This window comes from Hyla sarda, chromosome 3 (genome assembly GCF_029499605.1).
Source record: "Hyla sarda isolate aHylSar1 chromosome 3, aHylSar1.hap1, whole genome shotgun sequence".
Taxonomy (NCBI): domain Eukaryota; kingdom Metazoa; phylum Chordata; class Amphibia; order Anura; family Hylidae; genus Hyla; species Hyla sarda.
In genome coordinates, this window is record NC_079191.1 from 433,505,020 (window position 1) to 433,527,686 (window position 22,667).

General features: G+C 43.0%; 1 protein-coding gene and 1 long non-coding RNA gene across 3 annotated transcripts in view; one reads left to right on the top strand and one right to left on the bottom strand.

The window, feature by feature from the left end:
• The window catches only part of LOC130360882 (calpain-13-like), a 110,053-nt gene that overhangs the window by 51,102 nt on the left and 36,284 nt on the right, over positions 1-22,667 (top strand). The window contains exons 10-13 of the mRNA XM_056563427.1: positions 11,555-11,640; positions 12,304-12,378; positions 15,719-15,873; positions 18,489-18,640. Of these exons, the coding sequence (XP_056419402.1) occupies positions 11,555-11,640; positions 12,304-12,378; positions 15,719-15,873; positions 18,489-18,640 (468 nt within the window). The remainder of the gene's footprint in view (positions 1-11,554; positions 11,641-12,303; positions 12,379-15,718; positions 15,874-18,488; positions 18,641-22,667) is intronic.
• Positions 15,728-22,667, bottom strand: part of LOC130360883 (uncharacterized) — a 32,183-nt gene continuing 25,243 nt past the window's right edge. The window contains exons 1-3 of one of the 2 annotated variants that reach the window (XR_008890856.1): positions 16,839-16,964; positions 16,011-16,110; positions 15,728-15,859 (exon numbers count right to left, since the gene is read on the bottom strand). This is a non-coding gene — a long non-coding RNA (uncharacterized LOC130360883). Of the gene's footprint in view, positions 15,860-16,010; positions 16,111-16,838; positions 16,965-22,667 lie in introns of those variants that run through there. The other variant, XR_008890857.1, reaches the window with a different exon arrangement.

The following is a 22,667-nucleotide window of genomic DNA, read 5'->3' on the forward strand; positions in this document are numbered from 1 at the left end:
ACTCACAAGGGCCTTACTGACCCACAAGGACTTTACTGATCCCACAAGGGCTTTACTGACCCCACAAGGACCTTACTGACCCCACAAGGGTCTTACTGGACTCACAAGGGCCTTACTGAACCCACAAGGGCCTTACTGATCCCACAAGGACCTTACTGGCCCTACAAGGGCTTTACTGATCCTACAAGGGCTTTATGGGCCCTACAGGTTCTTTACTGACCCCACAACGGTCTTACTGGACTCACAAGGGCCTTACTGAACCCACAAGGACCTTATTGACCCCACAAGGGCCTTACTGGTCCCGCAATGGCCTTACTAGTCCCACAAGGGCCTTACTGGTCCCGCAATGGCCTTACTTGCCCCACAAGGGCCTTACTGGTCCTGCAATTGCCTTACTTGCCCCACAAGGGATTTACTTAGTAAATGCAAAATACGCTGCAATTATAGTTGGATGAGAATTGTAAAATTCAGCTTGAAAAAAAAAAGCGCAAACTTTCATTTTCTGAGATAATTTTCTTCTGCCGAGCTCAGCACAAAAACACCAATTAAAATGTTTCACTTTTTTTTTTTTTTTTTAAGAATCTCATTTAAAAACTAAATGTTAAGCGCAATAAAGCTGCGGAAGACGCTCGGTCACAAGAAGTTCTTCAGTTCTCTCAGCCAGAAATGACTACAAAGCAATTTCTATTGAACACATTTGTTTTAGATCTGGTGCATGTAGCAGAGCTGTGTGGGTGAAGTCGGAGAGGGGAACATGCAGGCGGCACCATTGTCCTTGTGCTGCTATATATGGTGCCCACATGGGTCACCCTGATACACCATTATTATTAGTGATGAGCCGCAGGGGCCATATTTGAATTCGCGATATTTCGTAAATATTTGGACGAATATTCGTCCTATATTCGCAAATTTCACATCATCGCTATGTTCGTTCTCTTTTTTTTTTTTCATGCAAAAATTCGTAATGAGATCCGCATAGCGCGCATGCGCAATTTTATCTTTCACCTAAAAAAAGGGAGAGATCAGTGTGCCGATAAATAGTCTGATAAATTCACATTTAAAAAAAACTAATATTTGTCATTACGAATATATATATATATATATATATATATATATATATATCACTATATTCTAAATATTTGCGAAATGCCGATATTCACGGTAAAAATTCGAATTTCGAAAATTCGCTCTCAACACTAATTTTTATACCTTAGATTCGTTTTTCCCGACCAGGGTGCCTCCAGCTGTGGCCAAACTACAACTCCCAGCATGCCCGGACAGCCAACGGACATGCTGGGAGTTGTAGTTTGGCCACAGCTGCAGGCACCCTGGTTGGGAAACACTGCCCTAGATATAATACTGAGGATACCTCTGCTGTATCGGATTAAAGGGGTATTCCAGGCCAAAACTTTTTTTTATATATCAACTGGCTCCGGAAAGTTAAAGAGATTTGTAAATTACTTCTATTAGAAAATCTTAATCCTTCCAATAGTTATTAGCTTCTGAAGTTGAGTTGCTGTTTTCTGTCTAACTGCTTTCTGATGACTCACGCCCCGGCAGCTGTCCAGCTCCTATGGGGATATTCTCCCATCATGCACAGCTCCCGGGACGTGACATCATCATTGAGCAGTTAGACAGAAAACTTCAGAAGCTAATAACTATTGGAAGGATTAAGATTTTTTAATAGAAGTAATTTACAAATCTGTTTAACTTTCCGGAGCCAGTTGATATATATATATAAAAAAAGTTTTTGCCTGGAATACCCCTTTAATCCGCCTTCCATCTGTCTGTTTTACTCAGATCACAGATGTTGGGACATCTGTGACACCATCCGTGCGATTATTTCTGCGCCCAAATTTTATGCCGCAAAACCTACACTTTTGAAAACACTCAAAGTGTTTTTTTTTTGTTTTGTTTTTTTACTCTGAAATGGGCGTGGTTAAACCAAAAATGGGCGTGTTCCAGACATAAAAAGCCAAAAATACTCGGAGTACTTCAAAAATCACTCCAGAAAAAGCGTGAGAATAACCAACAGCCAAGAGGACGAGGGAAAATCAAAAAATGGAGCGATTAATTATTATTGTTTTTTTTAACACATTTGCAATGTTAGGTTTAACCCCTTAACGGCCACGGACGTAAATGTACGTCCTGGTTTGGCGGGACTTCCCGCGCCAGGACGTACATTTACGTCCTGTGTATGACCGAGAGCATCGGAACGGTGCTCGCGTCATACACGGCAGGTTCCGGCTGCTTGTAGCAGCCGGGGACCCGCTGGTAATGGCCGACATCCGCGATCGCGCGGATGTCTGCCATTAACCCCTCAGATGCCGTGATCAATACAGATCACGGCATCTGCGGCAGTGCGGCACTTTAAATGGATGATCGGATCGCCCGCAGCGCTGCCGCGGCGATCCGATCATCCAGCATGGCGGCCGGAGGTCCCCTCACCTTGCTCCGGCCATCTCCCGGGGTCTTCTGCTCTGGTCTGAGATCGAGCAGACCAGAGCAGAAGATGACCGATAATACTGATCAGTGCTATGCCCTATGCACAACACTGCACAGTATTAGCAATCAAAGGATTGCTATAGATAGTCCCCTATGGGGACATAAAAAATTGTAAAATAAAAGTTGAAAAATGTAAAAATAAAAAATAAAAAAAAAAAGTGAAAAATCCCCTCCCCCAATAAAAATAAAAATTGTCAGTTTTTCCCATTACCTCCAAAATGCGTAACATTTTCTCTTATAAACATATTTGGTATCGCTGCATGCGTAAATGTCCAAACTATAAAAATATAATGTTAATTATCCCGTACGGTGAATGGCGTAAACGTAAAAAATAAAAAAGTCCAAAAAATGCTGCTTTTTTGTCACATTTTATTAAAATAAAAATTTATAAAAAATTATCTAAAGGTTTCATATATGCAAATGTAGTATCGATAAAAAGTACAGATGACGGCGCAAAAAATGAGCCCTCATACCGCCCTATATACAGAAAAATGAAAAAGTTATAGGTTGTCAAAATAGGGCGATTCTGTGGGTCAAGCAAAAATAGGGCTATTTTAGATTACTGATTTTGTACAAAAAGTTTTAGATTTTTTTCAAGCGGTACAAAAATATAAAAGTACCTAGCCATGGGTATCATTTTAATCGGATTGACCACAGAATAAAGAACACATGTCATTTTACCGTAAAGTGTATAGTGTGAAAACGAAACCCTCCAAAATGTGCAAAATTGTGGTTTTCATTTAAATTTCCTCCTCAAAAATTTTTTTGGGAGTTCGCCGTACATTTTATGGTAAAATTAGAGGTTTCATTACAAAGTACAATTGTTCATGCAAGAAACAAGCCCTTATATGGGTCTGTAAATGGAAATATAAAAGAGTTATGGATTTTAGAAGGCGAGGAGGAAAAAACGAAAACCCAAAAATAAAATAGGCCTGGTCCTTAAAGGGGTATTCCAGGCCAAAACTTTTTTTTATATATCAACTGGCTCCGGAAAGTTAAACAGATTTGTAAATTACTTCTATTAAAAAATCTTAATCCTTCCAATAGTTATTAGCTTCTGAAGTTGAGTTGTGGTTTTCTGTCTAACTGCTCTCTGATGACTCACGTCACGGGAGCTGTGCATGATGGGAAAATATCCCCATAGGAACTGCACAGCTCCCGTGACGTGAGTCATCAGAGAGCAGTTAGACAGAAAACCACAACTCAACTTCAGAAGCTAATAACTATTGGAAGGATTAAGATTTTTTAATAGAAGTAATTTACAAATCTGTTTAACTTTCCGGAGCCAGTTGATATATATATATATATATATATATATATATATATATATATATATATATATAAAAGGTTTTGCCTGGAATACCCCTTTATGGTTAAAATGGGCTTGGTCCTTAAGGGGTTAAAGGGGTACTCCGGTGGAAAAGTTTTTTTTTTTTTTTTTTTTTTTTTATCAACTGGTGCCAGAAAGTTAAACATATTTGTAAATGACTTCTATTACAAAAAATCTTAATCCTTCCAGTACTTATTAGCTGCTGAATACTACAGAGGAAATTATTTTCTTTTTGGAACACAGAGCTCTCTGCTGACATCACGAGCACAGTGCTCTCTGCTGACCTCTGCTGTCCATTTTAGGAACTGTACAGAGCAGCATATGTTTTCTATGGGGATTTTCTCCTACTCTGGACAGTTCTTAAAACGGAGTACCCCTTTAAATCAATTTAACCCCCAAGCTGATGGAGAATTGTTGTAATGTTTGAAGAATGATAACACCTGAAGACTTTTGATTCCTGGAAACATTTTTAAACAAACAAAGTCTAAACCATTTTGACTCACACAACTAATTTCTTTAGCTCGGAGTTTGTGCGACACAAAAAAAAACAAAAAACAAATGTGCGACAGAATAGTAAATAAGCCTGAAAAAAAAAGACGAGTGATATTGAAATCCCTCCAGAATAAACAGTGTCACACTCACATGTATAACATTCACACACATACCCTATGGCCCTCATTTACTATTGCAAACCCGACATGTTTCGTCGAGTTGTGCGCCAGAAATTCTGTCTGCGCCAGATTTTGCGCCAGAATTGAAAAAAAAAACTGAAAAAGGGGCGTGGCTGCCGGGGAAATGGGGCGTGGTCTCTAAAAAGGGGCGTGTTCCTGACATTTTCACAAAAACCCAACATATTTACTAAGGTTTCCACATAAAATGTGGTGGATTTGAGCCGAGGAAAACCCGACGGATCAGAACAGGTGTAAAAAAAAAAGCAAAATGTAGGGAAAGGAGGAAAATGTAGGGAAAAGAGGAAAATGTAGGGAAAAGAGGAAAATGTAGGGAAAAGAGGAAAATGTAGGGAAAAGAAGAAAATGTAGGGAAAAGAGGAAAATGTAGGGAAACCTTAGTAAATACCGTGGGAAAAAAAATTGTACGGAATTAAATTCCACAAAGAAAACTGCACAACACTCTTAGTAAATCAGGGCCAGTGTGACACACATATATGTACAGTGATCCCTCAACTTACAATGGCCTCAACATACAATAGTTTCAACATACAATGGTCTTTTCTGGTCTTTTCTGGACCATTGTAACTTGAAACCAGACTCAACATACAATACTGTGGAATCTGCGAAACGTGTCAATGGCTGGAAGAACCGACCAATCAGAATGGACATTTCACTGGTAAAACCCCTGTATTACTAAAGTGTATGCACTGACTGGTGTCTGGTAGCGCCCCCTACAGTACAGGGAGGTATTACATGTTCTGTACTCTTTACCTGTATTACTGATGTGTATGCACTGACTGGTGTCTGGTAGCGCCCCCTACAGTACAGGGAGGTATTACATGTTCTGTACACTTTACCTGTATTACTGAAGTGTATGCACTGACTGGTGTCTGGTAGCGCCCCCTACAGTACAGGGAGGTATTACATGTTCTGTACTCTTTACCTGTATTACTGAAGTGTATGCACTGACTGGTGTCTGGTAGCGCCCCCTACAGTACAGGGAGGTATTACATGTTCTGTACTCTTTACCTGTATTACTGAAGTGTATGCACTGACTGGTGTCTGGTAGCGCCCCCTACAGTACAGGGAGGTATTACATGTTCAGTACTCTTTACCTGTGCCAGGGTACCTGTGCTGCTCCTTTGGACACCAGGTGAGTGCGGCTCCTTTTTAGGACACTGCGTGTACTGTACAGGACCCTGAAGAAGCTCCTGTCCTCTACATAGACCAGTGTTTCCCAATGAGGGTGACTCCAGCTGTTGCAAAACTACAACTCCCAGCATGCCCGGACAGCCAAAGGCTGTCCGGGCATGCTGGGAGTTGTAGTTTTGCAACAGCTGGAGGCACCCTGCTTTGGAAACACTGACATAGACAGTGATTACAGCTCCCAGCAGATCTTTCTTACTTTTATATGTAAGGATTTGCTTTATCTGTATTAGTTATCTTCTAATTTATCTTTAATCCTCACTTTTTTCCTATTTTTGATGACATTTTGAGGCTTCAGAACCAATTACCAGGTTTCCATAGAGTTCTGGTCTCAACATACAATGGTCTCAACATACAATGGTCATCCCAGAACCAATTAATATTGTAACTTGAGGGACCACTGTACTGTGCTGCATACTGACAACTGCGCAGCCTCTCCGCCAGCTGATTGACATAAAGCAGGGATGGTTTATTTTTGATAATTATTGGCCGACAAAGCCACATCCCATTAGTTGCCTGGAGTAAACAAGATGGTAGAGGAGCGGCTGCAGCACCAATAATTTGGCCAGGTGCGAATAATAAATAGTGTTGCTCGCGAATATTCGCAATGCAAATTTTATTCGCGAATATCGCATATTCGCGAATTCGCGAATATTCTCGAATATAGCACTATATATTCGTAATTACGAATATTCTTTTTTTTTTTTTTCACAGTACACATCACAGTGATCATCCCTCTAATACTACTGTGTGAGACTGGCGTGCGAATTTTGGTTTATGTGAATTTTCGCATTTGCTAATTTTCGTGTGTGCGAATTTGTTCTTATGCTAATTATGTTTTTTTGCACATTTTCGCATATGCGAATTTTGGTTTATGGTAATTTTCTCATTTGCTAATTTTTTAATGCGAATTATGGGTTACGCTAATTTTCGCATATACGAATTTAGGGTTATGCTAATTTTCGCATATGCGAATTTAGGGTTATGCAAAGTTTCGCATATGCGAATTTCTGTTCATGTTAATTTTCGCATTTGCTAATTTTCGTGTGTGCAAATTTTTGCTTATGCTAATTATGGTTTCTGCTAATTTTCGTATATGCGAAAATAAAACGCGAATATTACGAATATGCGAATTTAGCGAATATATGACGAATATTTGTCCATATATTCGCGAAATATCACAAATTCGAATATGGCCTATGCCGCTCAACACCTGGCTCACCGTTATATCGTCAGGCTCTTCCTTCTCCTCCTTTGAAGACTTTGAACGAGTCCACAAGGGCCGTAATATCCTCTGAAAACACACAACTTCTGGCAGACAGTGACAGCTTTTCCTTGCTGATGCTGCTACTACTATCACCAGGCACCGGGCTGCTGCTGCTGCTGCTACCTGTACTGGGCCTGGGCAAATGGGTGGTGCCCAGAGAACTGCAACTGCCACCAACATGCCGACTGGCAGAGCACATGACAAACAAAGGTGCTCATCTCTGTACTCCTTCATCCACCCTCTGCCAACCATTCTTTTTTTTATTGAAAAAGATTAGGAGTTTAATGTGGATTTATGTTAAACCTAGGTAGAGATACTATCTGTTTAATTATTTAAAGGGTTATGCAGGAAAAAACTTATATATATATATATATATATATATATATATATATATACTGTATTTTTCGCCCTATAGGACGCATCGGCATGTAAGACTTTTTAGATTTTGAACCCAATAGTGGTTTTCAACCTGCGGACCTCCAGATGTTGCAAAACTACAAATCCCAGCATGCCCGGACAGCCAACGGCTGTCCGGGCATGCTGGGAGTTGTAGTTTTGCAACATCTGGAGGTCCGCAGATTGAAGACCACTGCATAGGTGGTAATGCTCACGTGTCCCCGCCGCTCCGGACCCGTCACCGCTGCCCCGGATGTCGCTCCATCGCTGTCGCCGCGTCGCCGTCGCTCCGGAACGTCTCTGTTGCCGGCCGGGTATCCTCGCTCTCCGTCGCCACCATCACGTTGTTACGCACGACGACATGATGACGAGGAAGGAGAGCGCCGGCCATACAGGGGATCCCTGAACGGAGAAGACACCGAGGAGGCAGGTAAGGTCCCCCCCGGTGTCCTGTAAGCACTAACCCGGCTATTCAGTCGGGCTGTTCGGGACTGCCGCGGTGAAATCGCGGCGGTCCCGAACTGCCCGACTGAACAGCCGGGTTAGTGTCACTTTCCCTTCAGACGCGGCGGTCAGCTTTGATCGCCGCGTATGAAGGGTTAATACAGGGCATCACCGCGATCGTTGATGTCCTGTATTAGCCGCGGGTCCCGTCCGTTGATGGCCGCAGGGATAGGGGTGTATTCGCCGTATAAGACGCACCAACTTTTTCCCCCCAATTTTGGGGAAGAAAAAGTGCGTCTTATACGGCGAAAAATACGGTGTATATATATATATATATATATATATATATATATATATATATATATATATACACACACAACTGGCTCCAGAAAGTTAAACAGATTTTTAAATGACTTCTATTAAAAAAATCTTAATCCTTTCAGTACTTATGAGATGCTGAAGTTGGGTTGTTTTTTTCTGGCTAAGCGCTCTCTGATGACACCTGTCTCGGGAAGTGTCCAGAGTCGAAGCCAATCCCCATAGCAAACCTCTTCTACTCTGTGCAATTCCCGAGACAAACAGAGGTGTCAGCAGAGAGCACTGTTGCCAGACAGAAAAGAACAACTCAACTTCAGCAGCTGATAATTATTGGAAGGATTAAGATTTTTTTTAATAGAAGTAATTTACAAATCTGTTGAACTTTCTGGAGCCTGTTGATATATATATATAAAGCTTTTTCCTGAAATACCCCTTTTTCCTGAAATACATGATGCTGATAAGTTTGGAGGGAATTTATCAACTGGCGCGCACCTGCAAAATTGCGTTCCCTGTGTTTTTTTTTTTTTTGCGCAAAATTTTTAAATTCTGTGATATTTATTTTTTTATTTTTTTTTGTCTTCTAATTTTTCATGCATCCAGTGCATGGTTAGCAGATGCACTGGATGGTGCGTCGAATTTATGACAAAATATTTTTGTGCTCCAGTAACCGGCTGATGTAGGAATAAGTACAAGCTTTTCACTTTTTCGGCCTTATTCTGGGGCTTCCTTTCATTTGCATAAATGTTTGAAGTGATGTGCAATGCATGACAAATAAATTTTGGAAAAACCATACACTTACGCAGCACCTGTGCTGATCCGTAACCCTGCCAGCTGTGTAAATGTGACGGCATTTACTGTAAATATCTGCAAATGTTGCTAGAAATGCATAGACCGAAGCCGTAATCTTACAGGTTTGTAGTGGTTGTGGTGGTAGCGATTCAATTATTTTTTATTATTGTTTTTTATTTACCCAAAAACACAAGACTGAATTGTTCACTGTAGAGATGAGCGAACTTACAGTAAATTCGATTCGGCACGAACTTCTCGGCTCGGCGGTTGCTGACTTTTCCTGCATAAATTAGTTCAGCTTTCAGGTGCTCCCATGGGCTGGAAAAGGTGGATACAGTCCTAGGAGACTCTTTCCTAGGACTGTATCCACCTTTTCCAGCCCACCGGAGCACCAGAAAGCTGAATTAATTTATGCAGGAAAAGTCATCAACTGCCGAGCCGAGAAGTTCGTGACGAATCGAATTTACTGTAAGTTCGCTCGTCTCTAGTTCACTTTTATCTACTTCATCATGTCCGTTCCGGGTCAGTTGAGTTTTTACAGATTCATCCCGGTGATGATGAATGTCGACTTGTGCTTTCTGAGAAGAAGCCTCCGAGATCTTCTGCTGAAAAATGACCATTCGCCGCCGTGTCATTTGTCTTGCGCTCGCTTCGAGAGAAAAAAAAAACGAATAAATCTATACCTGCGCCGTTAAGACGTTCCTCGGGTTCGGCATTTGTCATGTCGCTCATGTTCACATCTGTGGGATTTTTATGAAGCTTCTCTAATGCGTCGACCTGCAAAATCTAGGACAGCGTTTCCCAACCAAGGTGCCTCCAGCTGTTGCGAGACTACAACTCCCAGCATGCCCGGACAGCCTTTGGCTGTCCGGGCATGCTGGGAGTTGTAGTCTCGCAACAGCGGGAGGCACCCCCGTTGGGAAACACAGCTCTGAGCATTGCTGTAGGTCTCCCATTCACTGCCCAGACCATGATACCAGTTGCTTAGCATGATGGGAGTAATAGTTTTGCAACAGCTGGAGGCACGCTGTTTGGAAAACTCTGACCTTAAAGGGGTACTCCGGTGAAAACCTATTTTTTTTTTTTTTTTATCAACTGGTGCCAGAAAGTTAAACAGATTTGTAAATGACTTCTATAAAAAAAACTTAATCCTTCCTGTACTTATTAGCTGCTGAATACTACAGTGGAAATTCTTTTCCGTTTGAAACACAGAACTGTCTGCTGACATCACGAGCACAGTGAATTGCCAAGGGCCGACTTACAGGGGTACTCCGGTGGAAAACTTTTGTTTTTCATCAACTGGTGCCAGAAAGTTGAACAGATTTGTAAATTACTTCTATTAAAAAATCTTAATCCTTCCAGAAGTTATTAGCTGCTGAATACTACAGAGGAAATTATTTTTCTTTTTGGAACACAGAGCTCTCTGCTGAATCACGAGCACAGTGCTCTCTGCTGACATCTCTGTCCATTTTAAGAACTGTCCAGAGGAAATCCACATAGCAAACATATGCTGCCCTGGACAGTTCCTAAAATGGACAGAGGTGTCAGCAGAGAGCACTGTGGTCATGATTCAGCAGAGAGCTCTGTGTTCCAAAAAGAAAATAATTTTCTCTGTAGTATTCAGCAGCTAATAAGTACTGGAAGGAGTAAGATTTTTAAATAAAAGCAATTTACAAATCTGTTTAAAACATTTTTTTTCCCAGTGAAATACCCCTTTAACCCTTCCAGTACTTATCAGCTGCTGTATGCTCCACAGGAAGTTCTTTTCTTTTTGAATTTCTTTTCTGTCTGACCACAGTGCTCTCTGCTGACACCTCTGTCCATGTCAGGAACTGTCCAGAGCAGGAGAAATCTTCTATAGGGATTTCATCCTACTCTGGACAGTTCCTGACACGGACAGAGGTGTCAGAAGAGAGCACTGTGGTCAGACAGAAAAGAACTACACAACTTCCTGTGGAGCATACAGCAGCTGATAAGTACTGGGAGGATTAAGATTTTTTAAATAGAAGTAATTTATAAATCTGTGTAACTTAATGGCACCAGTTGATTTAAAAAAATAAAATAAATGGCAGACCATTGGCTGCCATTTAATTGAGATTGAAAGTAACACATTTTCGTAAATATAGTTGCCATTCAGTACTTTTCTCAAATTCTTATTCCATTTTTATTTTTTATTTAATTTTTTTAAATCGGTAAATTCTGTGATCTGTCAGTGCCTATTGAATTATGGGTTACGTAGAAAATAGAGATGAGCGAATTTACAGTAAATTCGATTCGTCACCAACTTCTCGGCTCGGCAGTTGATGACTTATCCTGCATAACTTAGTTCAGCTTTCCGGTGCTCCGGTGGGCTGGAAAAGGTGGATACAGTCCTAGGAGACTCTTTCCTAGGAATGTATCCACCTTTTCCAGCCCACCGGAGCACCGGAAAGCTGAACTAATTTATGCAGGATAAGGCATCAACTGCCGAGCCGAGAAGTTCGTGACGAATCGAATTTACTGTAAGTTCGCTCATCTCTAGTAGAAAACATTTATCCCACTGCTGATGCGACATAGAAGATATTTTCCATTTAAATGTTGCATTTAATTATGCAGCAATATGAAATTAATCTTTATGTCTCTGTATAGGTTCCCTTTCGGGATGGATTTGTGAGACTCCTTCAGATATGGAACCCATGGGGGTACGGAGAATGGAACGGGAACTGGAATGACAGGTAACCTACAAAAGGGGCGGGGGCTACAAAAGGGGCGGGGTATGTCAATGGTCAATGGTGTCATAAAATGCAAACAAAAAGAATGCAAAGCACCTCACAATAGCGTATTTGGCAATCTAAGTGCACAAGGTAAATGTTGTAGTACAGTGGTCTTCAACCTGCGGACCTCCAGATGTTGCAAAACTACAACTCCCAGCGTGCCCGGACAGCCATTGGCTGTCCGGGCACGCTGGGAGTTGTAGTTTTGCAACATCTGGAGGTGCGCGGGTTGAAGACCACTGTTGTAGTAGAACATAAACTTAACCTACAAAAGGGGCGGGGCTACAAAAGGGGCGGGGTATGTCAATGGTCAATGGTGTCATAAAATGCAAATAAAAAGAATGCAAAGCACCTCACAATAGCGGAGGTAGTGTAACGTATTTGGCAAACTAAGTGCACAAGGTAAATGTTGTAGTACAGTGGTCTTCAACCTGCGGACCTCCAGATGTTGCAAAACTACAACTCCCAGCGTGCCCGGACAGCCATTGGCTGTCCGGGCACGCTGGGAGTTGTAGTTTTGCAACATCTGGAGGTGCGCGGGTTGAAAACCACTGTTGTAGTAGAACATAAACTTAAAATAAATAAATAAATAAACATAATAAAAAGATGTTGCGCACTTCTTAGGAGCCCCTTATGGAAGGAGCTGAGAGAGGAAGATCGGCTGAGGCTGCTGAGGATCAATGAGGACGGGCAATTCTGGTACGGTTTGTTTTGTTTCTGAGATAACGTATCGCGTGCGTCTGATCACTTCTGATCATTTATTCAATATTAGAACGCATAAAAGCATAATCAATATATTAATAATCAATCTCAGTGCAGAGATGAGGGCCGGAACTAACGCAGTACCCAAAAACTTACATTAAAAGGGGTACTCCACTGGCCAGCGTTCGGAAGTAAATGTTCCGAACGCTGCGGAAGTTGGTCAAGCCCCTCGCGACATAACGGCCACACCCCCACAATGCAAGTCTATGGGAGGGGGCGTGATTGCCGTCACGCACCCTCCCATTGACTTGCATTGAGGGGGCATGTTTTTTTTTAAATCAACTGGTGCCAGAAAGTTAAACAGATGTGTAAATTACTTCTATTAAAAAATCTTAATCCTTCCAGTACTTATTAGCTGCTGAATACTACAGAGAAAATTCTTTTCTTTTTGGAACACAGAGCTCTCTGCTGACATCATGACCACAGTGCTCTCTGCTGACATCTCTGTCAATTTTAGGAACTGTCCAGAGCAGCATATGTTTGCTATGGGGATTTTTTCCTACTCTGGACAGTTCTTAAAATGGGCAGAGATGTCAGCAGAGAGCACTGTGCTCGTGATTCAGCAGAGAGCTCTGTGTTCCAAAAATAAAAGAATTTCCTCTGTAGTATTCAGCAGCTAATAAGTACTGGAAGGATTAAGATTTTTTAATAGAAGTCATTTACAAATCTGTTTAACTTTCTGGTACCAGTTGATTTAAAAAAAATAAATAAAAAAAATTCCACCGGAGTACCCCTTTAAACAGTACAGTACTCAGCTGCTGTATGATCCATAGGAAGTTATTTTCTTTTTGAATTTCCTTTCTGCCTGACCACAGTGCTCTCTGCTGACACCTCTGTCCATGTCAGGAACTGTCCAGAGCAGGAGAGGTTTCCTAAGGGGATTTGCTTCTACTCTGGACAATTCTTAAAATGGACAGAGGTGTCAGCAGAGAGCACTGTGGTCAGACAGAAAGGAAATTCAAAAAGAAAATAACTTCCTGTGGATCATACAGCAGCTGATAAGTACTGGAAGGATTAAGATTTTTAAAGAGAAGTAATTTACAAATCTGTTTAACTTTCTGGAGACAGTTGATATAAAAAGCAAATGTTTTCCAATGGAGTACCCCTTTAATTTCTCCACCATAAGGCAGGTGCTTCTAGATGTCTAGAGAATCACATCCAAGGGCTACAAAAAGAGCCAGTACTCATGGATCATTGACCCAACTGGCCAAAATTTGGCAAAAATGTGAGTATTCCAATTCCACAAAAAACACATTAAACCAACACAGGACTGTGTCACAAGTCACAGTGAGACCCCATTGACCGCCACGATAATGTGGTCTCCTTAAAGGGGTACTCTGTTGCCCCAGCATTTGGAACATTTTGCTCCAAATACTTGGAGTGGGTCAGTGGGGGGAGTGACATCATGGTCACATGCCTTGTTATGTAAAGCCACGCCCCCTCAATGCAAGTCTATGGGAGGGGGCGTCACGCCCCCTCCCATAGACTTGCATTGAGGGGGCGTGACGTGACATCACAAGTGGCCATGTCTTCACAACCCCTGCCGTTCGCATCCAGCGTTCTAAATGAGCACCGGATGCTGGACACCCAGCGGCGGGACCCCCGCGATGAGACATCTTTTCTCCTATCCTTTCCATTCAAACTCTAAATATTGAAAATCCTAAATGTGGTGAGGGTGTGATGAGGGCAGATGGAATTTCCCTAGGGGCAGATGGCATTAAAGGGGTTATCCAAACTTTTTATATATATATATATATATATATATATATTACCTGGACCCAAAAAGTTAAACAAATTTGTAAATTATTTCTATTAAAAAATCTTAATCCTTTCAGTACTTATGAGCTTCTGAAGTTAAAGTAGTGCTCTAGTGCAGAGTATTCCTGCTCCGTCCTGCCCGGGCTGCAAAATAAATGAAAATGAACCATCACTCACCTCCCTGGGTTCCCACGGAGCGCCACTACAGCTGATCGGTCCTCCGGTGCATCTCCTTCATACTTCCGGGTTTAACGAAGCGTCACATGGCGCTCAGCCTATCGCCGGTCGCCGCGATGTTCAGCCTCGGCCGGCGATAGGCTGAGCGCCATGTGACGCTTCGTTACACCCGGAAGTATGAAGAGGATGGACCGAAGGACCGATCAGCTGTAGTGGCGCTCCGCGGGAACCCAGGGAGGTGAGTGATGGTTCATTTTCATTTATTTTGCAGGACGGAGCAGGAATATTCTGCACTAGAGTACTCCTTTAAGGTTGTTCTTTTCTGTCTAAGTGCTCTCTGATGACACGTGTCTTGGGAACCGCCCAGTTTAGAAGAGGTTTGCTATGGGGATTTGCTTCTAAACTGGGCGTTTCCCGAGACTCGTGTCATCAGAGAGCACTTAGACAGAAAAGAACAACCTTAACTTCAGAAGCTCTTAAGTACTGAAAGGATTAAGATTTTTTAATGGAAGTAATTTACAAATCTGTTTAATTTTCCAGAGCCAGATGATATATATAAAAAAAAAGTTTTTTCCTGGATAACCCCTTTAACCTCTTGTGTTCGTGACGCCAGGGCGTGGTTCATCCTCTACACCACCCGAAGGTAGACCTCTGGATCCTGGGCTAGGCACGGGGGGCAAATAATGACTCCGACGCCAAGTTACGGAACAACGGCAGCTTTACCGAGTGTAGACCGATGTAACAGTCTATACAGCTTGGCTAGGTCCACGGAGGTGACCAGTGACTTTAGAGACCACAGGTCTTGCTGGGACTTATGGTGGACTGGGATGATTTGTTGCAGAGCCACGCTGACTTGGTATAATTCACTTGGACTGACTTGACTATGACTGACTTCACCCCTACTGTAGATTACCAGGCTTTGACTTGACCTGTGGGGCAATGGACTTGAGAATCCGTGGCTGCGCGGTAGACTTTGGCCTCTTCTGGACTCCAGACACAAACCTAGGACTTGACCTTTCTGCACTCAGCACTAAAGAACATAAGAGACTGAGGAAGCTCCACCCAGGGCTTATATGGGGGAGACTAGGAGGGGTCCCATAGGTCACCCTGTAGGTCACATGGTCACTGGTCACAATCACATGACAACATTACTTAAAGGTATAACACATTTTTATATACAATACACTATATAGGGGTCACTGGATGGAGTCTGCCTGACAGGGCAGTTAGGGTACAGGGGTGCAACTCCTGTACTGGGCCACCACATAAATACCTGGGAATTAATATTTTCAGGATTATTAGTTTAGAAGTTTATCTTTATTTCTTTTTCTTTTTTTTTTAGGATGTGCTGGGAGGATTTTGTGAAAGAATTTTCCAGACTGATCATCTGCAGTCAACTTCCGGATTTTTTGGGTTGGAGAGATCACCACAAGAAATGGTACAGAAATATGTTCCCAGGCCGATGGATGAAAGAGAACATCTCCTGGAATAATACAGGTAAAGGTTATTATGTCTTAATGTTTAAAATGGTCACTGTCATTTTAAACAGTGCCCCCCCCCCCCCCACGTCATCGTCTGTGTCATTCCTAACATTTCTGTATATCACTTAATTTACCAAAAAAATGACTCCTTACCTAACCAAACAGCTCTAAAGTCTAGGCCACTAGTTGTCTCCATTCCTTGCAAACTGTTATCCACTGCCTGTTGTTAGAGTAAATCTGTCTCTAGTAACATCTAGATCAGGACAAAACACATGGAGTAAGGGCACGTTTTTAGCATGTACTATGTGCAGGCGTGAGGAGGAGAAAGTTTAAGAAAGCCTGGGCTGTGTACCTGCAAGCTGAGTTAGTCTGCCAGTTCACACTGTTCCTGAAAGGGAAATCAAGGCTTCCCTCTCAACTCTCACCACCCATAAAGCTCAGGTCCTAATGTAAATACCAGTGTACCTACTGCTGTATGTCCACAGTGTTGCAGTGCAACCTCCCTTCTGCCTTTGGCATCTTAGCACCAGTAGGTCAGTGCTTAGTGTAACCCCTTCCCTGCTGTGCTGCTTTTGTTGTTTTTTTTCCCTTTCTGCTCTATATTAGTGGTAGTAGTGTACTGTGCAAATCATCCCCTCAGCACAGTGCCAGCCTGTTCTGTCCAGTTCACTATCACCAATACTATGTCATGACATAGCATAGAGTAATATATGATGTGCTGTGATTGGCCAGACAAGTAAGGAAAGAAGTCCCTGTGTGTGTACTACTTGCAAACGGCCTATCTCTGGTCCCACCCCATACAATGAAGAGAGTGAGAAATAGCTGTACACCATGGAGGGGGCAATAGGGGGCTTAACAACATCAGTAAAAGTACTAAATATAGGGCATATCTTTATGAAGTGGCAGCACTATTTCTAGCTTTAAAACCAGATACAGCGTATGGACAAAATGTTTTTTTTTTGTCAATACGTGGCCACGTACCATGGAAGAGGCTTTATTCACACCTCGATGTGTGGCCTCCTCAGGCAGCGTACAGTATAGAAACATCAGGCTGCACGTCCCCATCCCTTTACTGACACAATGCTGTTTGTGGCTGCAATACCAAACACAACCTGTGGACAAGAGTGGAGCTGTTTATGGAAAAAAAAGGCAGATACTAACTTCTTACCATTCATTATCTCTGCTACGACTTTCTTTTTAACACTTTTGCTCTTTTTTTTTTTAAAGGGGTACTCCACTGGCCAGCATTGGGAACTAAATGTTCCAAACGCTGTTTTCGCGCTGCGGGGGTCGGCCACGCCCCTCATGACATCACGACCATGCCCCCTCAATGCAAGTCTATGGGAGGCCTTCATGCCCCCTCCCATAGACTTGAATTGAAGGGGGCGTGGTCGTTATGTCACGAGGGGCGTGGCCGACCACCGCAACGCGAAAACAACGTTTGGAACATTTACTTCCGAACGCTAGCCAGTGGAGTACCCCTTTTTTATTATTATTTTTTTTTTTACACTTTTGCTCTTTTTTTAGAGGGGTACTCCACTGGCCAGCGTTTGGAACTAAATGTTCCGAATGCTGTTTTCGCGCTGCGGGGATCGGCCATGCCCCTTATGATGTCACGGCCACGCCCCCTCAGTCCAAGTTTATGGGAGGGGGCGTGGCCGACCCCTCGCAGTGCGAGAACAGTGTTCGGAACATTATTATTATTCTTTTTTTTTTTTTTTTTTTTTTTAATATAATTTTTTTTATTTATTATTTAAACCTTTTTATTGCAATCTGTTAGTACACAAATATCAGTATAGTGAGTGACATATACAAAGTTACAACATCCAAAATTCACAATAATAATAATCAGCTTTAACCTCCCCCCAAAATAAAAAAATGTCTGGTGGAAGAAAAATTTTTAAATAATAATAATTTGCGCTGCAAAAAAACAGCCTTCGGAACATAATTTTTATTTAATTTTTTCAAATATAGATTTTTATTTATTTAAACCTTTTATTGCAATCTGTTAGTACACAAACATCAGTATATTGAGTGACATATACAAAGTTACAACATCCAAAATTCACAATAATAATCAGCTTTTAACCCCCCCCCCCCCAAAAAAAAAATGTCTGGTGGAAGAAAAAAAAATTGAAATAAAAAAAATAAAGGGGTATTCCAGGAAAAAGCTTTTTTTATATATCAACTGGCTCCAGAAATTTAAACAGATTTGTAAATTACTTCTATTAAAAAATCTTAATCCTTTCAGTACTTATGAGCTTCTGAAGTTAAGGTTGTTCTTTTCTGTCTAAGTGCTCTCTGATGACACGTGTCTCAGGAACCGCCCAGTTTAGAAGAGGTTTGCTATGGGGATTTGCTTCTAAACTGGGCGGTTCCCGAGACAGGTGTCATCAGAGAGCACTTAGACAGAAAAGAACAACCTTAACTTCAGAAGCTCATAAGTACTGAAAGGATTAAGATTTTTTAATAGAAGTAATTTACAAATCTGTTTAACTTTTTGGAGCCAGTTGATATATAAAAAAAAGTTTTTTCCTGGATAACCCCTTTAAGTTCCAAACGCTGGCCAGCGGAGTACTCCTTTCAACACTTACCATATACAAAGTGATAAACATAGGATATTCCCTTTAGATTTCTTCAGTAAGAATCCCATGTACAGTATAACGGTGACCGGATCGGATGAAGTCAATGGTGGAGTAAACGTGGTTATATCTCTTATACAAAGCAGCAGGAATAGGCATAAATTCGGCCATTGGCTGCCAATTGGTTTCCAGTTGTTTGAGGTAGGTGGCGCCCCCCGGTGGATGATTAAGATATATTATGTGCATGTAGATGAGGACCGATGAGCCCGGTGATGAGTTATGACTGGGACGGGAGATACATAAAGCCGATTCTACAATCTGGTAATGGTCCCAGCGATCGGCCGCAGAATACAATGTATCCCGATGTTTTCGCGAAATGTTCCATTGATTATATTGATCGCGCTCATTGCTCACGGCTCGTAAATTTTCCCCCAGACGGTCGACAGGGATTTGTTTTCTTGTTCCTGCTAATGTGTTTGCAAACCGAAAAAAAAAAATGAGGCTGAATTCAGATTATTCATAAGACGCGGCCGTATATCATCCGGGGATTGATTCTTGTTAAATACCGTGTTCTCCATACTGATCACCAATATCCGAGGCAAATGTAAGGGAGAAAGGATCAATAATGTGTATATTCACTCACATGTACAGGGGCAAATGCAAAGGAAAACTGCACTGTAATCATTTACATAGATTTGTAAATTAGTTCTATTTCAAAATCTTAATCCTTCCAGTACTTATCAGCTGCTGTATGCTCCACAGGAAGTTGTGTAGTTCTTTCCAGTCTGACCACAGTGCTCTCTGCTGACACCTCTGTCCCTCTGAGGAACTGTCCAGAGCAGGAGCAAATCCCCTTAACAAACCTCTCCTGCTCCTGTCAGTTCCTGACATGGACAGATATGTCAGCAGAGAGCACTGTGGTCAGACTGGAAAGAACTACACAACTTCCTCTGGAGCCTACAGCAACTGATAAGTACTGGAAGGATTAAGATTTTTACATAGAAGTAATTTACAAATCAGTTTAACTTTCTGGCACCAGTTGATTAGAAGTTTTTTTTTCCCTCTGGAGTACCCTTTTTAAGTAGGTAGGTCCCTCCTAGGTAGGTGTCCCCGTTAGATAAGTAATTTCAACCATTAGGTAGATGGTTTCCCCCATTAGATAGCAAAGTTTTCTCACCAAGTAGGTATTTCCCCCTTAGGTTGGTAGGTGCCCTCAGTAGGTAGGTATTTTCACCTTTAGGTAGGTAGGTGCACTCAATAAATAGATACCCCTTTGGAGAGGTAGATGCCCCCGATAGGAAGGTCTCTGTACTGTCCATTCATATATTTGTACATTGTGATCAGATCCCCTAAAATGTCTTTTCTCCAAACTAAATACCATTTTTTTTCGCTCCATAAGACGCACCTAGGTTTTAGAGGAGGAGAACAAAAATATTCTGAACCAAACCCCCCTTGTGGCCAGCAGAACCCCCCCTTGTAAACAGCAGGACCCCCCTTGTAAACAGCAGAACCCTCCTTGTAGCCAGCAGAACCCCCCTTGTAAACAGCAGGACCACCCTTGTAAATGGCAGAACCCCCCTTGTAGCCAGCAGGACCCCCCTTGTAAACAGCAGGACCCCCCTTGTAAACAGCAGGACACCCCCTTGTAAACAACAGGACCCCCTTGTAGCCAGCAGAACCCCCCTTGTAAACAGCAGGACCCCCCTTGTAAACAGCAGGACCACCCTTGTAAATGGCAGAACCCCCCCTTGTAGCCAGCAGGACCCCCCTTGTAAACAGCAGGACCCCCCTTGTAAACAGCAGGACCCCCCCTTGTAAACAACAGGACCCCCTTGTAGCCAGCAGAACCCCCCTTGTAAACAGCAGGACCCCCCTTGTAAATGGCAGGACCCCCTTGTAGCCAGCAGAACCCCCCTTGTAAACAGCAGGACCCCCCTTGTAAATGGCAGAACCCCCCTTGTAAACAGCAGATCCCCCTTGTGGCCAGCAGGATCCCCCTTGTAAACAGCAGAACCCCCATTGTAGCCAGCAGAACCCCCCTTGTAGCCAGCAGAACCCCCCTTGTAAACAGCAGGACCCCCCTTGTAAACAGCAGAACCCTCCTTGTAGCCAGCAGAACCCCCCTTGTAAACAGCAGGACCCCCCTTGTAAACAGCAGGACCACCCTTGTAAATGGCAGAACCCCCCCCTTGTAGCCAGCAGGACCCCCCTTGTAAACAGCAGGACCCCCTTGTAAACAGCAGGACCCCCCCTTGTAAACAACAGGACCCCCTTGTAGCCAGCAGAACCCCCCTTGTAAACAGCAGGACCCCCCCTTGTAAATGGCAGGACCCCCTTGTAGCCAGCAGAACCCCCCTTGTAAACAGCAGGACCCCCCTTGTAAATGGCAGAACCCCCCTTGTAAACAGCAGATCCCCCTTGTGGCCAGCAGGATCCCCCTTGTAAACAGCAGAACCCCCATTGTAGCCAGCAGAACCCCCCTTGTAGCCAGCAGAACCCCCCTTGTAAACAGCAGGACCCCCCTTGTAAACAGCAGAACCCTCCTTGTAGCCAGCAGAACCCCCCTTGTAAACAGCAGGACCACCCTTGTAAATGGCAGAACCCCCCTTGTAGCCAGCAGGACCCCCCTTGTAAACAGCAGGACCCCCCTTGTAAACAGCAGGACACCCCCTTGTAAACAACAGGACCCCCTTGTAGCCAGCAGAACCCCCCTTGTAAACAGCAGGACCCCCCTTGTAAACAGCAGGACCACCCTTGTAAATGGCAGAACCCCCCCTTGTAGCCAGCAGGACCCCCCTTGTAAACAGCAGGACCCCCCTTGTAAACAGCAGGACCCCCCTTGTAAACAACAGGACCCCCTTGTAGCCAGCAGAACCCCCCTTGTAAACAGCAGGACCCCCCTTGTAAATGGCAGGACCCCCTTGTAGCCAGCAGAACCCCCCTTGTAAACAGCAGATCCCCCTTGTGGCCAGCAGGATCCCCCTTGTAAACAGCAGAACCCCCATTGTAGCCAGCAGAACCCCCCTTGTAGCCAGCAGAACCCCCCTTGTAAACAGCAGAACCCCCCTTGTAAACGGCAGGGCCCCCTTGTAGTTGCTTACCGGTATATCACTACCGCTGCCCTGTTCTGCCGTCCGCATAATGGAGTCTATGGAGGAGCATGTGACATACACGTCACTCTGCTTCCTCCGTAGCGTTACGCTGGGCGAAGGGGAGGAGGTGGAGTGACGTGTGTGTCACATGGTCCTCCATAAGTCTCCATTATGCAGACAGGAGAATGGGACAGCGGCAGTAAAGGGGATGGCAGAGCGTGAATCAGAGAACGGGGCAGCGGAGCACTTCGCCATACAGGCCCCGTTCTCTTAGCAGCCTCCCCTCTGCAGCCTTCCCTGCACTTCATTCGCACACACATTCGCTCCGTAAGGAAAAGTGCATCTTATGGAGCGAAAAATACGGTAACCACATATGATAACCTGTCTTGGTCTTGTAATCCCCCCATACCATTATTATCTCAAAAAAGGATTTAAAGGGGTACTCCCGTGGAAAACTTTTTTTTTTTTTTTTTTTAAATCAGCTGGTGCCAGAAAGTTAAACAGATTTGTAAATCACTTCTATTAAAAAATCTTAATCCTTCCAGTACTTTTTAGGGGCTGTATTCTAAAGAGAAATCCAAAAAGAAATGCATTTCCTGTAATGTCCTGACCACAGTGCTCTCTGCTGATCTCTGCTGTCCATTTTAGGAACTGCTAAGCATATGTTTGCTATGGGGATTTTCTCCAGTTCCTAAAATGGACAGCAGAGGTCATCAGAGAGCACTGTGGTCACGACATCAGAGGAAATGCATTTCTTTTTGGATTTCTCTGTAGTATACAGCCCCTAAAAAGTACTGGAAGGATTAAGATTTTTTAACAGAAGTGATTTACCAATCTGTTTAACTTTCTGGCACCAGTTGATTTAAAAAAAAAAAGTTTTCCACGGGAGTACCCCTTTAAAGTTTGCTCATTCCAATTACCAGGCTCTGTCATTGTGCCGCTGTGGGGCAGTGATTCTAAGGTTAAAGGGGTATTCCGGGAAAAAACTTTATTTTATATATCAACTGGCTCCAGAAAGTTAAACAGATTTGTAAATTACTTCTATTAAAAAAAAATCTTAATCCTTTCAGTACTTAGGAGCTTCTGAAGTTAAGGTTGTTCTTTTCTGTCTAAGTCCTCTCTGATGACACCTGTCT